Raw genomic sequence first — 24169 nt, 5'->3', positions numbered from 1 at the left:
GTACCATGACTGCCTCGTTGTTTAGCTGCTACATGTACAGTTCTTGGAAAAATACAGAACATGTCAGGGAAGCAAATGATACAATTATATATTTATTTATTACAGACTCTTACTAGTATCCGTATATTTTCAACATAAAATTCGAATAAATTTGAAATCTAGTTTTGGTTTGTGGGTAATCTACTTACTTATCAGATATATATATATATATTTTTTTAACATACTTGTAACTGGGAATTATATGTATAAAGTGAAAAGCTAATAGTATTCATAACAACTAATTTCAATTTTACCTAAAAGTAATAACTTGAAAAATATTTTGCTTCTTGTATACATTGTGTTTGAAACCTTACCACTCTCTTCCTTTCTGGCCCTAAATTGGTATATTTTATGCATAAAAGCTTTAGCACATATGCCTCGTTTTCTTGCTTAGCAGACTTCTTTCAGATTAGCTGTAACTAGGTATCAACATATATATATTACTTTCCAAACCTGAATTGGCGACTTCGAAAACTACCTTATGATCTGGATCAATATAAAATCCATAACAAATGTATAAATTATAGTACGATGCTCAAATTTTAATTCTTGTATTCAATTCTGTTTTAGAATATGTACAAAATTCGTGTTTATATTTGTATATACGTATATGCTGTGTAAATTGTACATATGTTATATTGTTTTATGGAATGATATTATATATAAAAAAATAATAAAAGAAAAATATTGTAATAATTAGTTTAAATACAGAAGCAATACGAAAATTAATACGTAGTTTCTAATTGTATTGTCAAAATAAATACCACTCACTCTAGCGTTGGAACTACAAAGTAAAAGACAAATACTGACCAAAGCGTATATGATCTAATAAATAATAGCGTTATAGTTTCAGCAAAGTATCTTTGACTTTATCAGACACATTATGAAATACAGTTTATAAGACTGGTCTTAGAAATTGTATTTCTTAATGTTTCAAATGAAGGCAAAGATATTTTGCCGAAACTGTAACGGGGCGCGCGGTGGCTTAATGGTAGAGCGTTTACCTCCGGTGCTTGGGGTCCCTGGTTCGATCCCAGCTCGCGCCGTGTGGACTTTGTGGTGGACAAACGCCGTGCTCGTGGATTTTCTCAGGGTCCTCCCATTTCCTCCCACTTTCATCATTCCACCATTTCAGTCATCTCTCATCATCACCGTCTCCTTTAGGCTAACCGGCATAACTGTGGGACGTAAAACTTAAAGATTTCATTTTTCATGTTATTTCCGAAACTGTAATGCTTTGTCTTTTACAATTTTCAAAGTTATCTTTCACCGTGCTTTCTTTTCGAGTTTGAAATTAAACGGTTTATCATAATCAACCTAATATCACGTTTTAGACTGGACTGTAGTATATTCTTTCTCTCTCACTTCATTTTCCAAAAATAGACATATTAGTTAAGTGAAGTAATGCATCAAGTGACTGTATGAGTAAATAGTAATTGTTGTAAGAATTTAATCTCGGTTTTGTTTTGTGTAGTCACTAGGAAAAAAAATGTAATTTCTTTTCTCAAAAACTTCGGATGAAAGAGGCAACTTAAATTATGTACCTCTATCCCAGAAATAGATTCTTAATTTTAAATAAGAATAAATACTGGATACTTAATGTATTAAATATTGCATGAATACTGTCATTCAAAGTGTCATCGAGCTATCTTAGGTACATTTCATGGAAAAATTTATAAAATGCGAAATAAGATGCCATTTACATCTTGTAGATTACGATACCGTCAAAAATATTACTACGAAGTACTTAGTTTTAAATATTTGAGACCAATAGCTTTAAGTATAGCTTTAACTGAGCGATTTATGGGTGCTGCGGCGCCCCCTATGAAATTAGTATGGGATCCCAGTTCCCTCGGATACTCATGAATTTAATCCCACCTAGCGTTCACATTATTTATTACAAAAATTCCAAAATGAATCGGCTTAGTTGTTTATTTTCTGTAAGAATGAACGCAACTGTTTCTCTTCATTTTCGGGTATTCAAAATTATTTATACTCCTAAGTTTTTTTTACTGAAAAATGACTTCCGTGGTTATAAAGTATGTGATATTTGATCTAGTTTACAATGCTGTTAAATGAATTCTAATATTAACTTCAAAGATGTATTGAAATTGTTATACTGTATTTAAGAAAATTCGAAGTATTTGATACAACTCTGAGCTTAATTTTAAAAATCATTTGATCATTGGTTAAAATCATACCGCATAGAAGTATATGCAGTATAGAAGTTTTTGTTATTACTATTATTACCTTGTTTGTAATTGGATTTAAATAATTTTGAGAAAAATAAATCATTAATAAATTGAAATAATATGTTCTTTTTATTATTATCTTGATGAGGAATATATGACATGGGGAAAATTTTATTGTATTCCATATAATTATTACATTTTATCTTATGAAATGTATGAAAAATAATGGGACATTACTGTTTAGATCATGTTCGGTGTAGCTGAACAACCCCATCTCGATTCAATAATTCCTCTGTTACAAGGTTAGAATTTCTGCGTTTCCATTTCCATCATAATAGAAACACAGGTCATTGTGGTAGTATTTGTTAATTTCTCCTAGTTGAGTGAAGTCTTATACAGCTATGATTAATTCGATTTAAGTTATTTCAGTGCTGACAGTTATTATTTTACATTGCAGATCGAAAACACTAATGTAAAGAGAAAACTTTAGCTTGATTGCTGATCATTGCTGCAGCATTCTCTAGTATTATCAGAGAAGTACCGCGTTTGATGTTCGTGTTTGAGTTTACCAAATATAATAGTGCGTCGTGATCACTAATATTCCACTTTTTTTTCTGCTTTTGGATTTCGCTTGTTTTCTGTGAAGAGGGAAACAATTCATTACGAACTCTTAAGACTGGAAGGAACTTGGTTTCGAGGACGGAATTGGCAACAGGGCTTGCGGCTCACACCATCTGCTTACGAATTGTCAACCTTACAATATTCATCTCGTACTAGTTTTCCCTCCCCCAAAAAGACTTTCGGCCCGTTGTACATCATAGGTTAAAATTACGCTTATTGAGAAGCTTTAATTGTTTACTTTTAACTTTTTTCTTTAGTTTGCTCATCAATCAATATGCGATATTAATGCGGGCGCACGATGACTTAATCGTAGAGCGTTCACCTCTGGTGCATGGAGTCCTTGGTTCGATCTCAGTTCGCGCCAAGTGGGCTTTGTGGTGGACAAACACCGTATTTGTGGGTTTTCTCGGGATTCTCCCACTTTATTCATTCTACCATTGCATTAATTTCTCTTCATCACTGTCTCTTTTAGCCTAACCAGCATAAAGGTGGGACGTTATGCATTCTTACAAATATTAAGCTCAAATTAAATATGTTCACGACTCTTATCCTATTTTGAAATAATAAAATTGAAACAATACAATTTTTAAGTTACAAGTAAATCGTCATAGTAGTTTTACATTGGCAAATTGTCTGCAAGCTAGTAACATCTATTGGCGATAGGTAGGTAGATAGCATGACTGTTAACTATTAGAAATTAGTGTGATGCACAGAGTAAGACGTCTCCCTTTTATAATTAGGATGTAAATGGAAAAGAATAACATAATTCCTCGTTACTAGATATACGAAAAATATCGGAAGTAGCTGTTTGAACTTGAACAAGCTTAAATTTATAAAAGAAGATTCTGGAAGTCTTTCATTCAAGATTACTCTACTATGTAATCTGAAAGAGCACACTCTGATCGTAATGTATACGTCTTCATAGAAAACAAAATAAAAAGCAACAAGCCAAAGAAACGTAACTAGAGACATAACTACCACTTTTATTGCATCAGCATATAAATATAACTGATTCATGTGAATCTTGAGCCTGATAATGCTCTCAAAATAATTTCTGTCAGCTAGTAGGTTTTCCTCTCCATTAGTTAACATGCCTATTTCTATGTTATCAAAATGAGAGACTATAAAGGATTTCTTTTAAGATCTATCTGAACCAATTAGTTACTATTTTTATAAAGGTAACCAATAAAGTTATTTCGATTTTTCACACACCACATTCGAACATCGATATGTCACCTAAGATGTACCTGGAAGATCAAAAATAGACCCCATCTGCATCGACGACCTTCTGCCAACGTTCTGGAAGGCCATGGATTCCATCGCGGTAGAACTTTGTGGATCGTGAAGCGAAGAAGGTATCAAGTGCATTTTGCACATCTACTAGGGATTTGAACTGGCCTCCTCTAAGGTAATTGTCCAAGGAATGAAACAGGTAATAATCATACGGTGCAATGTCTGGGGAGTGTGGGGGTGCAATAGTGTTTTCCATCCAAGGGGTAGAATGGTGTCCCAGGTCATCCTAGCCACGTGAAGCTTAGCGTCGTCCTATAACACGAGGACCTCTTTGCGATTCAGAAGTGCTGGCTCCAGGGTTTTGAGTTTTTCTTAAACACGGCTCAACTGCTGACAGTACACAGTTGCATTGATGCTCTGACCAGCTGGTAGCAGTTCCCGATGCACGATTCAGCGAGCAGTCCACCAAACGCACAGGAGGATCTTCTGATCCAGTACTGGTTTCGGCTGTTTTGGAACCGGTTCATAGGATGCTAACCAATGATGACGGCGCCGGAGTGTTTCGTACAGGTCCCACTTCTTATTACATGTCAACACCCTGTCCAGAAATTGCTCCTTCCTCAGACGAGACAGCAGAGAAACAAATGTCTACTCGCGTTGTCTCCTGGTCCGGAGTCAAATCATGTGTGACCCATCGACCCAACTTGTAGTACTTCCCAAGTTGATGGAAGTGCTGCCGAGTAGTTTCTCCACTCACACTGAATTGTAGTCCCAATTTCTCACATGTCTGGCCACTGTTCGCCATCTTCATCTTGTACATGTGTTGGTCTTCCGGTACGTGGTGCGTCTTCGAATGTTTCATCACCGTCCTTATACTTGTTAAACCACCGCTGCATTGTCCGCGTAGTTATGACACCCTCACCAAAGGTCCGCCCGCTGCAGTGGCGTTTGACCCCAGTTTGAACTCGTACAGCGTACACGCCCTTATGATGCTCTGTGGAGGTCCCATGGTCACCTTGTCCTTATGCAAGTTCACGATGTAACTGAACTGCCACAACCAGGTAGTATTTTAGATATATTCACATTAACAATTGGTCTTCGCCTTATCTCCATTCGCATTCTACTCACGGTGTGAGGGCCAATTGAACACAGGCCTCCACAAAAAGCGACAGAGCTTTGTTGGTTACTTTTATAGTATACTTTTTAATTATTGTTTTTCGCCGTTTGCTATAAGTAAAGCCTTGTTTGTGGGAAAATCCTATTCTTACTACGCGTCCAACAAGGCTTTCGACAGTTTTACACTGTACCTTGTTAATGGCATTAAGAAAACTAAATCTTCCGTAAATAGACCATTCCCATTTTCATCAAGGCAATCATTTTATGTATTGTTGAAAGTCGGATTATGACACTATTGTTTGCTGTATTGCACCGAACATATGCAATGGAAAATTTATTGCACAAGTCTGCTTAGATAAGCGGTGCGCATTTTCGTCTAACAATTTACAATCTCTGGCTTCGAATCCCATGGCCAACTATTCTGCAAGATTTTTCGAAGGATTTCATCAGTCTTTGCCGATAAATATTTGATATTTAACTTAAGCATGTAGAAGACTTCTGTTAGCAGCTTTCCGTCATCTAGTATTTTATCTGGCAAATTAAAATACGAATGAAGGCAGGTCGTTGCAATGTATTCAGTTTTACAGATTGTAATATATTAAAATGTGAATTAATAGGCACTCTAGAAGTTGTATCTAAACAACAAAAAAGTTTCTCCTCCTGTGATTCAGTTCGTATCTAGAATCCGTTTTTTGTTGTATTATTGTATTCCGCAGTTACTATTGCTTCTTTTTAAGATATACTTTGAATTTATTTTTTGAAGTCCATTTTGTTTTATAGGCGAAATTTTCCTTATTTTCAGGTTTTCGTTCAATATTTCTCCTGTACAAGATGTATGCCATGGTTTTGTGGACATGTCTGCGAAAAAATTGCAGGAATTCTCACGTCGATGTGTGGAGACTAACCCTTGTTTTTCTGGAAGGCGCGAAAATAATTACATGGAAGAGAATGCAAATACAATTTCAGGAAAGTACTTTTGTAAAGTGTGCATCAAGTCTTTCGCGAGGAAAGATCTGTTGCTCGTTCATTCCAGGCTTCATACCGGAGAGAAGCCATATGCTTGTAATATATGCAACAAGAAGTTCCGTCAAAAACCACACCTCAAAACGCATTATCTTGTGCATACTTCTACATCATTATTTGTTTGTAAATTGTGTGGTTGTAAATTCCGACATCCAGTTTCTCTTAAAAGGCATGCTAAGTTAAAACACTTTGCACTGTGATAATCTATTTTTAACGTTTTTGAAATGAGAAGTTCCAGTACACCTCTAAAATAACTGACGAAACTTAAATGATCAAAGTAAAAACAAAGAAATTGGAAGTTATGTACGGAGACAGAAAATATTTATGAAATAACATTCAGTACATCATCAAATATATTTGTTTTAAATTGAACAAGTTCAATCCAAATGCTACTTATAAAGTACAAGTGTAATGCTGGAAATAGTGAGTGACAAAACTTTTCGTCCAGATTGAGTTAGATTACCTTATTAAAGTTATTATTGGTGAGAAAAATTAAGGATTTCATCATTATTATAACAGTTTTCGGTTATCTACTTTAAGTGAAAATTCGTTTCATAAGTTGTATATTTAAGTATAATTTTTATGGATTATGTAGTTATGAGTTGTTAGTAGCGTACTATAATTGACTAAACAGCGGATACTGACTATATTTCTCCAGGGTTTTGAAGATAAAATCTCTACCGAACTTGTACCTTGTCTCAAGTATGGACCATTTTATGATAGATTGATTTATTGAGTATATATTTTATTGTTGGTTCACCGAAATCATAGAATAGAGAACGTTGTTTTTAATTCATTCGAATAAGTTACCTCAATAAATGCCATATTACCACCAGCAGTGGTGTTCGATTAGGCCAACAGCATTTTGATCAATCGTCCGATATTTTAATTTTCATTATAGGAGATAGCGCTGGAGAATGGGAATGAATATTTCCTCCGACTCCTCTCTTTAAACTTTCCAGAAACCAAATAGTTAGTATATGGCGATATTTAAAACGTCTTTTAGAGTCCAAAGGCCCAAAACTCCGTTCGACTGAGATTAGGCTCCTTCACTGAAATATGAGAAAATGGAATAACGCAGACGCCTGTTCGTGCACCATTTGGTGGTAAAAGCTTACTTCATGAAATATCTATCAGGAAAATGGGAGTCATAATGGTTGACTCTGACTATGCGGTATTTATCTTCACATTATTGTCAACCTTACAAATCACCAACTTCCCAGCATACCCAAATCCCACAGTAACTACCATTAATCGCTTTGGGAAAGTTGACCCATAATATCGAACAAAGCTGCTTTGTCTTTTTTGAATCACTAGGACGGTAGTTAATAGCCCATATTTGACCATTGTAAGGTAGGTATATTATGCCTCCTCATCTATCCACATGCTTCACTTATCACTTGGTAGAATGTATTCACATAGCTTTCGGCAGTTTAGCTTTTCGTTTAGCAATGTGCCGACGATATGATATACGCAGCATATGACAGGACTGTAGCTTCAGACCTTCAGACGTTTAATGTTCGTGGGGTCTAGCTGGAGTATTTTGGCATTTTTTAAATTTTATTTATTTATTTATTTATTTATTTATTTCTAGTAATTTTCTGAATTCCCTTGTCTGTGATTTTCAAAGTATGTTACTTTAAGGAAGTATGTTACTCTATATCAAGTAAATTGATGAAAAAAGTAAAGTATCTTATCGGACTTTATTCATATTTAGTTAGGATAAAGCATCACCAGAGATATTAAAAATTGTGCACTGTAATCTATTTATCTATATAACAGCTAAGGAAAAAAAAAAAGTGGGACTGGCAACCCTGTCAGTAGTGTACGTGAAGCAGAGGGTAGCGCAGTGCAACCTTAAACCTTCGAGAAGAGAATGATGTACATAAATTGCCGCTTTCAGTCGGGTTTACTCTGTGAGGAGCAATTGAAGAGAGAGGTGTGCAATCGTGTTGCAGAAATAATGGCAAATGTGAAAATTGAGCAGCGCATTAACTTGAAATTCCTTGTGAAGTTAAAGAAATAATCGAGTCGAGTAAGTGTGTGAAATTGTTGCAGGAAGTGTATGGTGATAATACAATGTCACGTACACGAGTGTTTGAATGGCACAAACGCTTCAGCGAGAATGTTGATGAAAGACCGAGTCGTCCTATCGCAGCAACAACAGAAGAAGGCATGGCAAAAGTGACTGACGTTGTCCGGAAAGATCGCAGACTCAGCATTCGAATGATAACAGACATAGTAGGCATCGATAAAGAATCTGTCCGTGCAATTCTGCACGACCATTTGAACATGCCAAAGTTTGCACTTAAATGGTACTAACAAAACCTCACTCAGGAGCAGAACGACTTCCGAAAGCACGTGTACAGTATCACAATGGAATGCCTTTAAGCAAAAGGAGGACTTGTTAACTAAAATTGTCACTGGTGACGAGACATGGATCTTTTAGTGTGGTTCTGAAACGAAAAGGCAATCCATGCACTGGAAAACCCTTACCACCGCGAACGAAAAAGGCACGCAAGTGAAGGTCATGCTCATTGTATTCTTTGATATCAATACCTGCTCCTGATTGAATGGGTACCATCAGGTCAGACAGTGAATAAGCAGTATTATCAGCAGGTTTTGGTGAAGCTGCGAGAACTTGTGAAAAAGAACAGGCTTGTGGAAGATCAATGAATGGATTATACATCACGACAATGCTCCTTCGCATATTGCTTTGACTGTTAAACTGTTTCTGGCGGCGAAGGAGATTCGTGTTGGTACACCTACTTTATTCGCCAGACTTGGCACTGTTCAGTTTTTTCTTTTCCCGAAAGTGAAATGAGCTTTCAAGGAAACTAATTTTCAGACTGTAAAAGAGGTGAAGCAGAAAACGGCAGCGATATTCAAGGTGGTGATTTCCACCTGAAGATTTCCACAACTGTTTCCAAGAATGGAAACTTTGTATGCAAATGTGTGTAAAGAAGGGAGGGGGTATGTTGAAAGGGATCCCCTTTGATTTTTAAGTTTGTGACAAGAAACCATACTTTTGACACCAGTAATGCTTAAACCCTTACAAACTAATATAATTTATATGTGTGCGTTTCCAAATCTTTTTGGAAACTGTCTGTGGAATAATGCGTAAATGTAAATAGGTATATAATCATTTCTGTTGATTATTGAAAGTGACCTAATACATGTAAAATAAAGGAAACAGAACCTTACAGTGTTATTAGTGCATCATATTAAGACTTAGTTTGAAATATTTTTTTTTAAAAAAAAAAAAAAAAAAAAAAAGTTCTATGTAATACAAGCGAAATTTTCCTTGTTTTCAGGTTTTCTGTCAATGTTTCTCCTGTAGAAGCTAGATCCTGTGGTGTTTTGGATGCTTTGGGCGAAGAGAATAGCTTGAAGAAGTGTAAAATGCAAGTGTTTCATTCGCGGATTAAGGAAAACTCTTGTGATTCTGGAATAAAGGAGAATCATAGTTTTTGTGCAGATATGAAAAGTAACGTAAACGCCTCAACATATCCTTGTAACGTGTGCGGCAAGCGGTTCCAATTTAAAAGTTACTTGGTCACTCATTCAAGAATTCATACTGGAGAGAGGCCATTTGATTGCACCGTATGCAACAAGAGATTCCGTCAACAGCAGCACCTTAGAACTCACTATCTAGTACACATTTCGAGTCCATCGTTCGTTTGTCAGCATTGTAACCGGAAGTTTCGTCAGCCAGCTTCTCTTAATAGACATATTAAATTGAAACATACTAGCTAATGACTAGTATATATATATATATATATTTCAGTGTTTTCTGATAGGTATATTAATAGGTAATTCTGATAGCCAGTAAGTGCGTTTAAATATGTTAGTGGCAAGGGCGCCCATGTTGTGGTTTCCAAGGGGGGCAAGTATAAGCGACGTTTCAAATATAGGTAACAAATTTTGCTGTAATTAATGTAAAACTTCTGTTGGGTTTTCGATATTCTGAAATACAATTTCCTCTAGGAGGGGGCAAGCGCCCCACCTCACCCCCCTGATGGGCGCCTTTGGTTAGTGGCTCTACTTTCTATATCTTTTGGAAAAAGTGCAAGGAGTATGGTGCAAATAGCTATCTTCTGAAGTCAGTAACCACTTCAGTAATCAATGATTCTATATACTTATTAGCAGTAATTTGCAATGACTTCAGCAATATTAAGTAACCGTCTTATATCAAATGGAGTGAAATTTTTGAATTAATTCGGCTGTAAATTTGTCATCGAGTACACTGTTTAGAATCAAAGATTGGCGGGACTATTTCTAAAGTTGTAATTACATCGAATCCGTCCAGTAGCTGAGATACAGTGAAACTGTTCACTAAATATTGCATGCACGTAAATCGTTTTTGTCTTTGCATATGTACGTATGAATTTGTTTAAAAAATATTTTAAAATTTCATTTATTCAAATTTTTATACATGCATTCGTTTCAATTATATCCTAACAGCTTTAAAATATATTTAGACGCTGTTTTATTTACCCTCAAAACCGTATAAACATGTAACACTCTGCCACTCTGCTTGTTTAATGTAGTGGAATGAACTGATATTTCCGTTTGAATGTAATGTGACAGCGCTAGCATCATTTAGAGAAACTATGCTTACGTGTGTATGACGCGTCTTTGCAAAAACAAGTGCATTGTTTCCATTCTGTGGCTTCAGAAATAATTTACAAGTTCCTATCTGTTGTGAAAAATATTGTGAATTTTGATCGTACACAAGTACTTGCTTTCTTAGAAGTAAATTGTTATGAAAAAAATATTACATAAATGTTAATGTATTACTTCTGTTTCACAATCGTATGAAAGGTGCAGTTGCAAAAACTGATTTTTTGAGATTTATACTAGTATTACAACAATAACACTTTTGTAAACCAGGCTTTGGTGACATTACAGTTAGTCCAAGAAATTAATATCTTTTTCCGAAATTTCTGATGTTGGATAGCACATACGGCATTAAAAAGAATAAACTAAATTTAAAAAATGAAAAAATTAGAATATTTTATTTTTAGTTTTGAATCGTTTGATATACTTCTGGGTGGGTTCTAGCCCAAGTCTAAAATTTGCAGCTAGGCAAAAATATCCATAGATACAGGAGTTTCTCATGCTACTAATGAACATGAAAAACTAGCAGAATTACACAAGTTGTTTATGCTATGAATAAAGTATCTTTCAATTTATAAGTCAGATAAGAAACATTCCATGTGAAATCAACCAAATTTTCAGGAAAAAAAAAAATCGTCGTCTCAGAATTTGACGAAACGTGGTGTACATGTTGGCTTCTATGAGAGATGATCATGCATCAAATTTTAGCCCTGTATCCCCTGTAGTTTCAGAGTACTGGTGATAAAAAATGAACACATTTTATGTTTTTTTGTAGAACCTTGGGTTAGTGAGTATTCGTTATATCACCTGTAAATATTGAGCTCGAGAGAAAAATAATATACCATTTTGAAGAGGAAAGAATAGGCTACAAGATATGTCAGGAACATTTATTTGAAAATGAAATATTTTCCAGGAAATCCCGGGAAAATTTTGGATCAGTGATATCTCAGAAACTGTCCATTTGATTTCCTTGCAATTGGTTACAAAGGTAGCATAAGAGTGCCAAATGTCAACTTGGTACAAGAACGGGCCTGGAGTCTACATTGATTTTCGTGTGACCATTTCGGGAGAGACACCTTGGGTGCTAATGTGGAAAATTGCCATTTGTCAGTGCTAATGAAGTAAGGTGTAACTGACCTAGCAGTAATGTTTTTTTTTTTTTTTTTTTTTTCCTGCAATCTGTAATTCAGTAATCCTGTGGGGATCTTTGGAACATTCCATTATCAATCGTAGTACATTGCACTGACCTAAATATATATACATTCTGAAAGGTTCTCGAATCATCTGAAACATTCTAGAAATTTATAGAATCATCTGAAACATTCTAGAAAGTACTAGAATCATCTGGAACATTCCAGAAAGTTCTAGAATCATCTCGAACATTCTAGAAAGTTCTAGAGTCATCTGGAATATTCTGGAAGGTTCTCGAATCATCTGGAACATTCTAGAAGGATTTAGAACTGTCTGGAACATGCTAGAAAGTTCTAGAATCATCTGGAACATTCTAAAAGAATCATCAAGGATTCCAAAATGGTGTATGGGTACTGCACAGAGGGGAAACATGAAGAGGAAGCCACCTTCCTAAAGAACAGATTTGATGCAACTTAACAGATATCTGGAACCCGTAAATTTCGCTCTGTAGTTCCTGTGTTTCAAAGAAAGGTCGCAATGAGGAATATTCTTCTAAACCAGACTTTGAGGAAGAGTTAGTAATTGCAGCAGATGACTCACAAGCTGATATTACCATTGATAGAATCAGGATCTTTGTTACTTGTACCTATGGTGGATTCTAGTGGCTTGCTTGTGTTCTGCAAGTCGACGGGATTCAAGAAACAGCAAAGTTGTGCTTTCTGAGACCTCATGGACCAGCACCTTCCTTTGTGTATCCAGATATACCAGATGTGCTCTCATTGCCTGCTTGTGACATCATCTCTCTTGTTGATCCCATAACTGCAACTGGCCGTATATACACAAAGAAAGCTCAGCAACAAAGAGATGGAAGAAGCCAGTCAACTGCTTCAACACAGGCTCCACTGACAATTGAACACTTCCAGCAGGTCAGTAATAGTAAAATATTTCTTACACCTTACTTCACCAGTATTAACAAATTGGCAAGTTACCACATTGGCACTCCAGGTGTCTCTCCCGACATGGTCACATGAAAATCATTGTAGACTCCAGGTCCATTCTTGGCCCAAGTTGACATTTGGCATACTTTGTCGAATATATGAGGCTTACCTTGGTACCAAATTTCGAAGAAATCAACCACTGATCCAAAATTTTCCCGGAAAATGATATTTCATTTTGAAATAAATGTTCCTGACATATATTTGTAGCCTATTCTTTCCTCTTCAAAATGGTATATTATTTTTCTCTCTCTAGCTCAATATTTACGGGAGATATGGCCAATTGAAGCCAGCAAGATTCTTAAAAAAAAAAAAAAAAAAAAAAAAAAAAATCAAATTTGTCCATTTTTTACCACCTTGTACTCTGAAACTACAATAGTACAGGCTGAAATTTGGTGCATGATCATTTCTCATAGTAGCATCTCTCTCATGTACACCAAATTTAATCGAAATATGACACCATGAGGTTTTGGACTTGGTTGCTTTCACATAGTATGACCCATAACCAAAAAGAAAACAAGTCGGCTGTTGAACTTGGGTTTGAAATATTTTGTTACGCATTATAATAAGAGTTCAGCGGTGTGTTGCAATAAAGAAGCCTTTATATTAATCTAAATCTGTGGAATCGTAACCTACTTAATTGCACACGTGCTAAGAACGGTGCTTCCATTGTTTCCACAAAGGTGTTGGCCGTATGTCACCGGTAACCACCCAATAGGTTAATACAGTGCCCAAAATTACTTGAAATTTAAATCGAGCAGCACATAATAGGTGATCAATGAGGAAGAAATTATTTATCACGGTTTAATAGACACGCAATAATCCAAAGGGGTAGTTTATTCTTTTTTTTTTCCGTTGCTTTAATTTTCTACTACTGTTTACGTCTTCTTTTCGATAAATTTGTGATGTTATGTACTGTATGTTACTCTATTTTGATTGGTCTGTTTACTGATGGGCATTTTTTTAAAGGGAGGAAGCAAATAAGAAAGAACGTACTTTAGACAGGCCAGTGTAAGTTATTGAAATCAGAGTGGCAGCCAGTACCTTCACTCATCATGTTAGAAGCCATGTCGATAGAACTTTCAGGGGCGCCATATCTGGTCCGTGGAGTGTAGTTTACCCATCACTGGTCGTAATAACTGAGAAGACAGGATTTATAAACGAACACACAGAATAGTGAATAATGATAATATACTATGTAAACAGGTAAAATTACATTAAACGTGAGAGGATTAAGCAAAAACGATGGGTAAGGAATATGGAGGAGTTGGATATATGCATTCATTCTAACGGTGTATGCAATATAGAGAGAATTAAAGGGAATAGTTGCGTGGAAGTAGCTTTTTAATTTTTTTTATTGTTTTATTTGAATTTTTGTATATTGTAATAGTTGAATGAAATGAGTTGAGACGTGCTGCCATACAACGGGACAAGCGCTACCGAGCATATTTTGCAGGAGAGACAATTTTAAAAATTTCAGCTCTTGCTCGTTCAAGTGGACCAAGCCTTTAGCGCTATCTAGTGACGTTTTGATTAAATAGACCCTGACACAATAGAGAAACCCAAAAGGGTTTTTCCTAGTAAGATAGTGAAATCGGCCCTTGATCCAAATTGGGTCGCTATTGACCCAAAAGGTTACCCTTGACCTAAAACTACCTCAAAAAAATTATTCTCTACCCTCTCCCCTTACCGAATGATCGTATCATACATGCTCAAAATTGAATATTTTTAAATTTTGGTGGGGGTGGTCGAAAAATTTTGAAAGTTTCACAGATTGTAGATACTATCTAGATGTAAATGTGCAAATTTTTTTTATCAAAACCATCGATGCGTATTTTCTTTATTATTTTGCGTGTTGAAACTTTCAAAAAAATCGTAGAAAAAAATTTTGAGGGGAACATGCCACTGATTTTTTGGTTAAAAAAATTGTTATTCCTTTAGGTACAACATATATTTTTTTCGGGACCTGAAAGTGATGGCAACATTATCAAAAAGAAATAAAACTAAAAACAAATTGTCAAAAAGAAATAAAACTGAAAACAAACGTGTTTCTCGCACAGTTTTCCCTCCATTTTAGGGCCCCTTCAAACAAAATCCTTTGCCAAAGTTCACAATGTTCATTTCTCTTGCGTCCTTTCCGCTTCCCTCGTTCTTCGGCTGCTTCGATTGTATCCATTTTGGAATAGAAACACCAAATATATCTCCGTAACAATGCTTCCACTTCAACCAACTCTTGCACAACAAAGTTACACAGCTCGCGGTAGAGAGCGCCACTGTGTGTGACCAGTGAAGCAAGCACTGATAGATACGAGGAGCCGACGCAAGGTGTGTGTAACTTCGTTGTGCAAGAGTCGATAGAAGTAGAAGCACTGTTATGGATATATATATATAATATTCCGAACGAATACAATCGAAGGAACCGAAGAACGACAGAATCGGAAAGGACGCAAGAGAAAGGAAAATTGTGAACTCTGGCAAAGGATTGTTTGAAGGGGCCGTAAGTGAGAAAACTGTGCGAAAAACACGTTTGTTTTCAGTTCTATTTATTTTTGATAATGTTGCCATCTCTTTCAGGTCCCGAAAAATATATACTTTTACCTAAGAGTATAACAGATTTTTTAACCAAAAAATCAGCGACGTGTCCTCCCCCCCAAAGTTTTTTCTTCAATTTTTAGAAATTTTCAACACGCAAAAAAATAAAGAAAATACGCATCGATAATTTTGAAAAAAAAATTGCACATTTACATCTAGATAGTATCTACAATCTGTGAAACTTTCAAAAATTTTCGACTACCCCCACCAAAATTTTAAAAAATATTCACTTTTGAGCATGTATGATACGATAATTCGGTAAGTGGAGGGGGTAAGGGGTCAAAACTTTTTTGAGGTAGTTTTAGGTCAAGGATAATCTTTTGGGTCAATAGCGACCCAATTTGGATCAAGGGCCGATTTCACTGTCTTACTAGGAAAGACCCTTTTAATGTTTCACTAAAAATACCAACTTGACTCAAGTTGATGCCTGTCCCGTTGTCAGCCGCACAGCTCAATCATTGCATCTTAAGTTATAGTACATAGAAGTCGTCATAGCATTATCTGAAGAAAATGTACAAATTTACCCTCTATCATGGCTAATCAAATCTGAGTGATAAACACAGAAAAACTAAAATTAATGAAATAGTTCAGCGTGCAAATGATGAATAAATTAAAGAAGGATACTTAGATGATAAATCTGAAAAATGTGGTGACTGGGGTACCGAGCACGTTTGAGATCGAAAATTGTGACAAAACTTTTACAAAGAATTATGAAGAGTAGTCCTAACTGTTTACGCATCCATGACATTATGGATAATAGCGTGAATTTCCATAAGGTCATAGATGCATATTTCGGCTACTCGGCTACTTTTTGTCAACATGCAAAATCATAATGTTTCAAGAGTTCCCTCGTGACTAAATGGTTAACGTTCCCGCCTTCGACAAAGGAGTATTAGGTTCGATTTTCAGTGGGGGATTATGTGACTGATCCACTTTGCTAAAAAGGGACGTTAAACTTAAAAAATCCAAACCCATCGAAGCACCACGGTGGAATATAATGTGTGTAATAAGATGGAAAATTGATATGCGCATACGGTAAAGGAATAGTCTAGGAAATTCTAAGAAGGCATGCGAGTCGTAAGGGTGACCTTCTAGAATGTGGTAGCTTTCTATATAAATCATTATTATCACTAACCCAAGCTGCGGCACTGCAGAAGAAAAGCCTTGTAAATTTTAATGATAATATTTATTTGCTATCTTTGGTGTACATAATTACAGTTGTTAAGGTACATTGAAATCATCACACACAGAATCTATATACAATTCTTCAATTACCTTTGAAAGAAAATAAATGTAACATAATATAATAAATTTGAGTTTTGTATTAAGTAGTATTTTTGCACAAATTTGATCAAAAACCTTGTAATTTAAAAATATCTGAATACTGCAAAAACTATTGTTAATAAGTTTTTTCAACTCTCTTAGAAACAAATATTTCTTCTGTTAGTTTTAGGCGTTTCTGGTAGGTGGTTAAATAATTTAATTCCCTTGAATATCATAACCTTCTCTTGTAAAACTGATCTAACAACATATATATACGCTCTTTATCGAATTTCGCCATTTGTGTTAGTTATGTACGATTTGATAAATAATACTAGTGTATAACGTAGAATGACAGGCAATACATTCATTTGTTTAAAAAGTTATTTATAAAACAGTCCCTGAGAAAGATTTTCAATTATGTGTAAACACGTTTTTTTAAAAATATTAATTGGCTAACGTTAGAAGTATCTCAGAAACTAATATCCATTTCCGTACTGAATCAGAGACAAATAGTGTAAAATAAACCTTAATTAAGACTTCTTTACTATTCTTTTTGTATTAAATCTGTAATATTTTCCATAAGTAGAAGCTTTGTTTTGTATATAATTAAAATAATATGTATAAATAAAAGAAAGATCTTTCAGCTGTATATAAGACTGTACAGTTATCCTGTATCTCAGTGTCTGATGAAGCCAAAGAGTTAGTTGGTGAATCTATAACACACAATTAATTTTTAATGAAAATATATAGTTTTGCTCAGCAGATAACTAGTATGTATTTAAATCTCTAAATATATGACACTAGATAATTTATCATTAAGTTCATAAATATGCTTTTCTCTACTTGAGGTCTTACTTACTCACATACCTAGTAATTTAACTTCATCTACTGTTTTAAGATTTTCCCTAAATGTCTGAGTAAAACAAGAATTGCTCTCGTGATTTCGAAAAAAAAAAGGAAAAAAAGAAAAACTACACACACTGATTTAGTTATATTCAGTTACGATTTGTTTCAGATAAGCCAGTTCTTCAGACTTTAGGTTGAAAAATTCATATTTTCAATAAGTCACTTGCACTTTGGCACTAAAATTATAGTGTCATCTGCATAATACACACTTGACACGGAATTAGGTATTAATGATTTTATTTATGTACACAAGAAAAAACAGAGGACCGAGGATACACCCTTGGGGAAACCCTATATTAGTTGCCCGTAGTTTGACCAACGGATTTGAAGACCATCATTATGTAAGTTACAATGTTTTATTTCCGTAAATGAGATTTTCTCCAATTATGACAAATATTTCTTACATTATATAAGTACAGTTTGATAGTATGGCATATTATGGTCTACTATATCAAATGCTTTTGTTAAATCGAGAAAAATACCAGCAGTGAATTGCTTGTATTCTAATAACTGGATCACATCAGCACGAAGAAGATAGTTGTTTGAGCAGTCTTTATTTTTCCAAAACTATTCGGAAGAACTTAGTATATTCGATGTTTTTTTTAAAAAAAAAATCCTTTAACGATTATACATGATTCCGAAGTAATTTGGAGATTAGAGAAAATAGAGGAATTGGTCAACAAACCTCGAATTCCTATTTATTGTCTTTCGCATGTAATGGCTTCACAATTGCTGCATTTAGTATATCAAGAAGTACACTCTGATATACTCGAGAGTGTGTAAGTAACTCATGACTAAGATGCAAAAGTGACCTTATTAGAAAGCAAGAACTTTTTTTCGTAATTATTAATCACAGGTGTCTATACTGCAAGCATTTGTATTTTTTAGGGTTTCGATAGCACTTTTCATTTCAAATTGCGTTAGGTACCACGAATATCGTCCTTTTACAAAAGGGAATCTGCTTATTGCCTAATACATTACGTATTTTGTCATTAATAATTATGTGCTGATTCAGGAAAATCTATTGAAATGTTCTGCAACTTTACTTGAGTGTGTTATTATTATTATTATTATTATTATTATTATTATTATTATTATTATTATTATTATTATTATTATTATTATTATTATTACCAACTCTATATTACTTAAATTATTTCGATTGTATCATCTATCAAGTTTGGATTTTACTGTTTTCCGCATATTTTTCTTTGAGTTTGTTGTCCATGTTATGAGGCTATCCTTGTCTATTTGTTTCGCTTTTTGTACTCGTATTACGACCTTTGATATTTTGTTGTACTTTTTTTTCTAAATAAATACATTAATTTCGTGATAACAGGAATGAGATTTCTCATGTACACTTCTTCAAAATATAAGTGTACGGCTGAATTTTTCTAAGTCCCTTAAAACTGTCAGTTTTATGACAACGCAGTCCAAGTATTAGGTGGGGAAGTAACATAAAAAGAAGATTTAAAAAACGGAACTTCCGAACATAGCTCATAGTTTGAAATATTCAACTTCTCTTTTGTTGATTGTTCCCTTATTACTTAATGTAATGATACTTGTAGAAAAAATAGTACCTTGGCAAATGCAGAAATTTCTTTGTAGTTGAAGAAAATACTCTTTTTGTCCAAAAAAAAAAAACGTAAAAAAACAAGGAAAGTTGGTGAAGAGTTGAGTTGATTTTGAGTTTAACGTCTCTTTCAGCAGCGAGGCTATATGAGACGTGGACCTTTGATTAACGTGGAATCCAAACTATATGAGCTCCCGCCGGCAATCGAACCCGGGTCTCCCACGACAAAAGGCGCATACGCGAACCGCTAGCCACAAAGGAGCTCGAAAATTGAACTTCTCTGCTATTCTTGCCGTATAGTTTTTTACACCGAAGTGACAGGCATCTTTGTAACCTAACCAAAAGTAAAACGCACGGGCGTGAAACCTTTCGTATATTTCCCAATGTGATTCTTCGTAGTCCAGGTCACTTCTTACATCGAATCATAAGATTTTCGTAAACCTTAAAAATAAATAAATAAATAAAATAAAATAAAAAATAAAAACACGAAGTGCTAGATTTCAGGAAATCACTATTAGTCATAATAACTCCTTCATCGCTATTGGAGGTAGATTATTATTATTATTATTATTATTATTATTATTATTATTATTATTATTATTATTATTATTATTATTATTATTATTATTATTATTATAAACCAGGGAACAGAAAAAATATTTGAGGACACTAAATTTGGTGAGGCAACATTTTATTTCTTCGCAATTTAATGTTACACCTAAACTTTATGTTGCTTTAGTGCATCAGATTTCGGACAGCTTTCCATGATGATCCCACTTACGTACGTGTATATATATATATATACACACACACAGGGTGGCCCATTTTAATCTTCCCACTTAAATATCTCGAAAACGATTAAGCATAAATGAACCAAACACAAACTCAAATAGGAAATGCCACGGGGCACATCAAATTGTGTTGTCGCGGTGCCCCCAGGGCCGCCCTAAATGGGGCCCAGGGCCCAACTTTAAAATTTTAAATGGAAACATGGGTCGTGTGATACCTCGTTCGGTAGATCTTCAAACACTAAAGAGAATTGTGGCAAAAGATTTTCCGTATCGGTGGCCGTGTTTAAAATGACCACCAAGACATGATGCCTGTATCAGATAAAACGTCCAGTATCAATAATAAGAAAATGGTTCGAGGTAAATGAACAGAACAAAAAGTGAAACAGGAAAATGGCATTGGGCATGTCGAATGATGTCGCGGTGCCCACCAGGGCCGCTTTTCATGGAAGCCCAGAGCCCAATTTCAAAATTGTCAATGGAAACATGGTTCAACTGATATCTCTCGTTCGATAGATCTTTAAAAACTAAGAAGTATTGTGGCAATAAAACAATTTCATATTGATTACCGTATTCAAAGTGGCCTCCAAGACATGTTGCCTGTATCAGATAAAACGTCCATTACCAATGCTTGAAATAAATAATCGAATAAAAACAAATAGGAAATGCTATGGGACACATCGAATGGTATTGTCTTGCTGTCTCCAGGGCCTCCTTCATGGGGCCCAATTTCAACATTTTAAATGAAAGCATGGGGCGAGTGACACCTCGTTCGACATTTAAAAAGTAAAGAGCGCTGTGGCAAGAAATTGTTGATATAGGTCACAGTTTTCAAAATGACCAAGATATGATACCTGTATCAGATAAAACGTCCAGTGCCCATAGAATGAAAACGGTATTTAAAGATATATCAAACGACTTATCGCTCGCCCATGTTTTTATTTAAAATTTTGAAAGTTGGGCCCTGGGCTTCCATGAAGGGCGGCCCCGGGGGGGGGGGCACCGCGACAATACAATTTGATGTGCCCCATGACATTTCCTATTTGAGTTTTTGTTTAGTTCATTCATGTTCAACCGTTTTCCGTGGAAAGATTAAAATGGGCTACCCTATATATACTTAAACTATATATACTTAAACTTGTATATATACAGTGAAACCTGTTAACTTGGCCACCTCTCTAAGTTGGCCACCTGCTTATCTTGGCCTAGTTCGTCTTGAACCTGCATTTTCCCATAAGACATTCGTTACTTACTACTCTATAAGTTGGCACCTGTCTATCTTGGAAGTTGGCCACACTGAAGCAATGTTTACCTTATAATGATAATGATAAATTTACCTGAGTATCTTGGCCACAAAAAATGCAGTTTTGTTATTTTTCTTAACTTTCGAATTCCCACATGAGAGGCAGATGTTCTGTATTTGAGACTGGACACAAAGAAGCATAGATTCGCACGATTTGTTCTTGGAGGTCAATGACCAGAACACTACCCTCATAAAAGGGTGGTGAAGGAAGATGTGAATAAGGAAAAGCACGTACAGGAATTCAGGAAATGGTTGTACGTATTTGTTTACCCTGTCTGTTTTGGTAGAACCATTAGCTATTTCGGCTCCTTTCATCAGTGGGAAGCTTTAGTAATTCCGGAAAATTCTCAAGGTTAAAGCTCAATTGTCGTTTATTGGCACCTGACTGCATATCAAAAGGTAGCAGAGGTTTTGAGATATGAATTCCCTCAAGATTTTCTCAAAATATCTTTTGCTCCGAGGAAAACAATTCTAGCTCATTAACAAGAGGTAGTTAACTACAATATTAGAATGTGCATATCTGCCAAAAAGAATAAAGCAAATATGTCTAGAATGAACCACCTTTCAGTAACAACTGAAAAGAAGTCATATAAATTGCATATGAATTTCTCAGTGTATAACTTAGCTTTTCTTGTTTTCAATCTGAATAACTCAGTGTGCTATAATATCAATTTCAATAAAGTGCGTACATACACTTCTATTTCATGGTTGTTTGTGTTATTGTGTTTTCAATCCGAATAATCCAATGTACCAGACTAGTTTTCAGGAAGAGAAAGGTATGCGTATATATTAAACATACTATCAAGAGCGCCGATCCTGTGGCCCCTATTTTATTTATGAGTATACAATATTTGGTACAATTTGAGTGCAATTTGTCCTAAAATCTTCATATATATACCGTCTGCATCTGAATGCCCCCCCCCCCCCCCAATTTACAGAGAAATCGACGCTCTCGCATACTATAGTAATATTTTCTAGTACTTCGCAATAGTATACCCCAGTTCCCGTATCACCGTTTGGTAAAGAGTCCATCATAAGAATGCCTTCAGAGTTCCTTAAAACACCAGCCATCACCTTATTCCAAACGTTGTCTCGTAGATTATTTTGGGAGTGAGGATGATGTGTGTTTTTCACTGTTGTCAAACCTGTTTTATCTCAGGTTTAAAGTTGTGTATGTAATCATATTCTGGATTACTTTATATATACATACATATATATATATATATATATAACCTGCTTGTATCTACTTTATAAAAGTAAATCATATGCTCATAAGCGAGCAGTCACTCACGTTTCTTTCAGGAAAGTTTGTTGAGAAGAAATCAAAATAAAATCTTAGCTCTGGCTCATTGCGATGTTTCAACTTCGGGGAAAGGAAAAGAAAGAAGTATACCTGAAATGAACACTGACCCCGTTACCGACAAATGTTCATGCCTAAATTTAAATATGCAAGTTACGGCTCTTGTGCTAATAATCAACAGTAAAGCACGTTCATCTTCAGTATTATCATTGTTTATTTTCAAATAATTAAAGTGACACAATACAGTTTAAGTTGCAATTAAATTTTCACAGTAGTGTTAAATCGGTAAATTGTCTGCACGCTAGCGACACCAATTGGCGTCGTGCAGGCAGGTAGCGACACCTATTAGCATGGCTGTTTACTGAAATTAGCATAACTGACAGATTAAGACGTTTCTCTTTCATAATTAGCATTAATTAATAAGATGAAGGTCGCAGGAGGTACTTCATAAGGAGTAGGAAAGTTTGTTACGAACGTTGCAGACGTAAGTTGTAAATTAGTGATTGTGTTTTTTGGGGAAACCAATGATGAGTGTCGGATATTTCTTGTTTGAGTAACGAAAAAGATATCTGCCGACAATTAATTTCTGAAATCTAATTATATGCAGGTTTTTTTTTTTTTTTTAATACGCTGGTGATATGTACGTGTCAAATAGGGCAGATATCTTTCTAACTGCACGTAATAAATTTTAAAAGGAACTGATAAAATCCTTTGTGTGAACATTCCTGATACCAGAAACAATAATATACCATAATATCTACGAACAGTAAGAAAGGAATTGCCTGTACTCAGGAGCGCCCGAAGAAAATTTTCTAGGGAGGGGCCCATCTCCATGGTTGCTATATTACATCTTCCATTTCTGATATTTAATATACGTGTTTTGCTATATTACGTATACATTTTCGTGAGCCAGAGGGGCCCACCCTGTCCTCCCCTTCGGGCGCCCATGCTTGTACTGTAATTAAGGGCACTGTGAAGATGTTTCTCGGAAGCGACAAAATGGGACAATGAAATTATCAGGGTGAATGATAAGAGGTAGAGGAAAAGCGAATACACACAGATTGCACCAGTACGTTGAATCATCAATAAGGAGATATAAATTGTTTCTTAGAGAACTCGTTGAAATTAGGCTTTGATATTATAAACCATTTAAGTTCATACTTTGAAAATTTAGAGAGAGAAGTACATATACTGATTTTTCATGTTGTGAAAAGTACGGCTTCCACTTCTAAAATTCCTCATACTGCCGCATTTTCTTGTTTACAGGTTTCGTAAACTAACACCAGAGCGGCGTAGAAGAAGAGCGTCCAAGTTTTCCACTATTGAAGACGAAACGTATGATGCTTCCTATATGGTACAAGTATCTTTGGATAGTTCATCTTCTGAGAATATAGTGTCACTTTCAAATCCAACCAACGTAATAGACAGACACGATAGCCAAGTTGGTTGTGATTCAGAATATAATATCGAGAAT

General features: G+C 35.2%; 1 protein-coding gene across 2 annotated transcripts in view; it reads left to right on the top strand.

The window, feature by feature from the left end:
- The window catches only part of LOC145680488 (uncharacterized), a 158123-nt gene that overhangs the window by 90087 nt on the left and 43867 nt on the right, over positions 1 to 24169 (top strand). The window contains exon 4 of one of the 2 annotated variants that reach the window (XM_081751068.1): positions 23962 to 24049. The exons of the other annotated variant lie outside the window; for it this stretch is intronic. Within the exon in view, the coding sequence (XP_081607194.1) occupies positions 23962 to 24049 (88 nt within the window). The remainder of the gene's footprint in view (positions 1 to 23961; positions 24050 to 24169) is intronic. 2 annotated transcript variants of the gene reach the window in all.

Source organism: Thermobia domestica, chromosome 3 (genome assembly GCF_964235325.1).
Source record: "Thermobia domestica chromosome 3, izTheDome1.hap1.1, whole genome shotgun sequence".
NCBI lineage: Eukaryota > Metazoa > Arthropoda > Insecta > Zygentoma > Lepismatidae > Thermobia > Thermobia domestica.
Note: the sequence above shows the minus strand (reverse complement) of the source record. Positions and strands in the feature narration are given on the sequence as shown.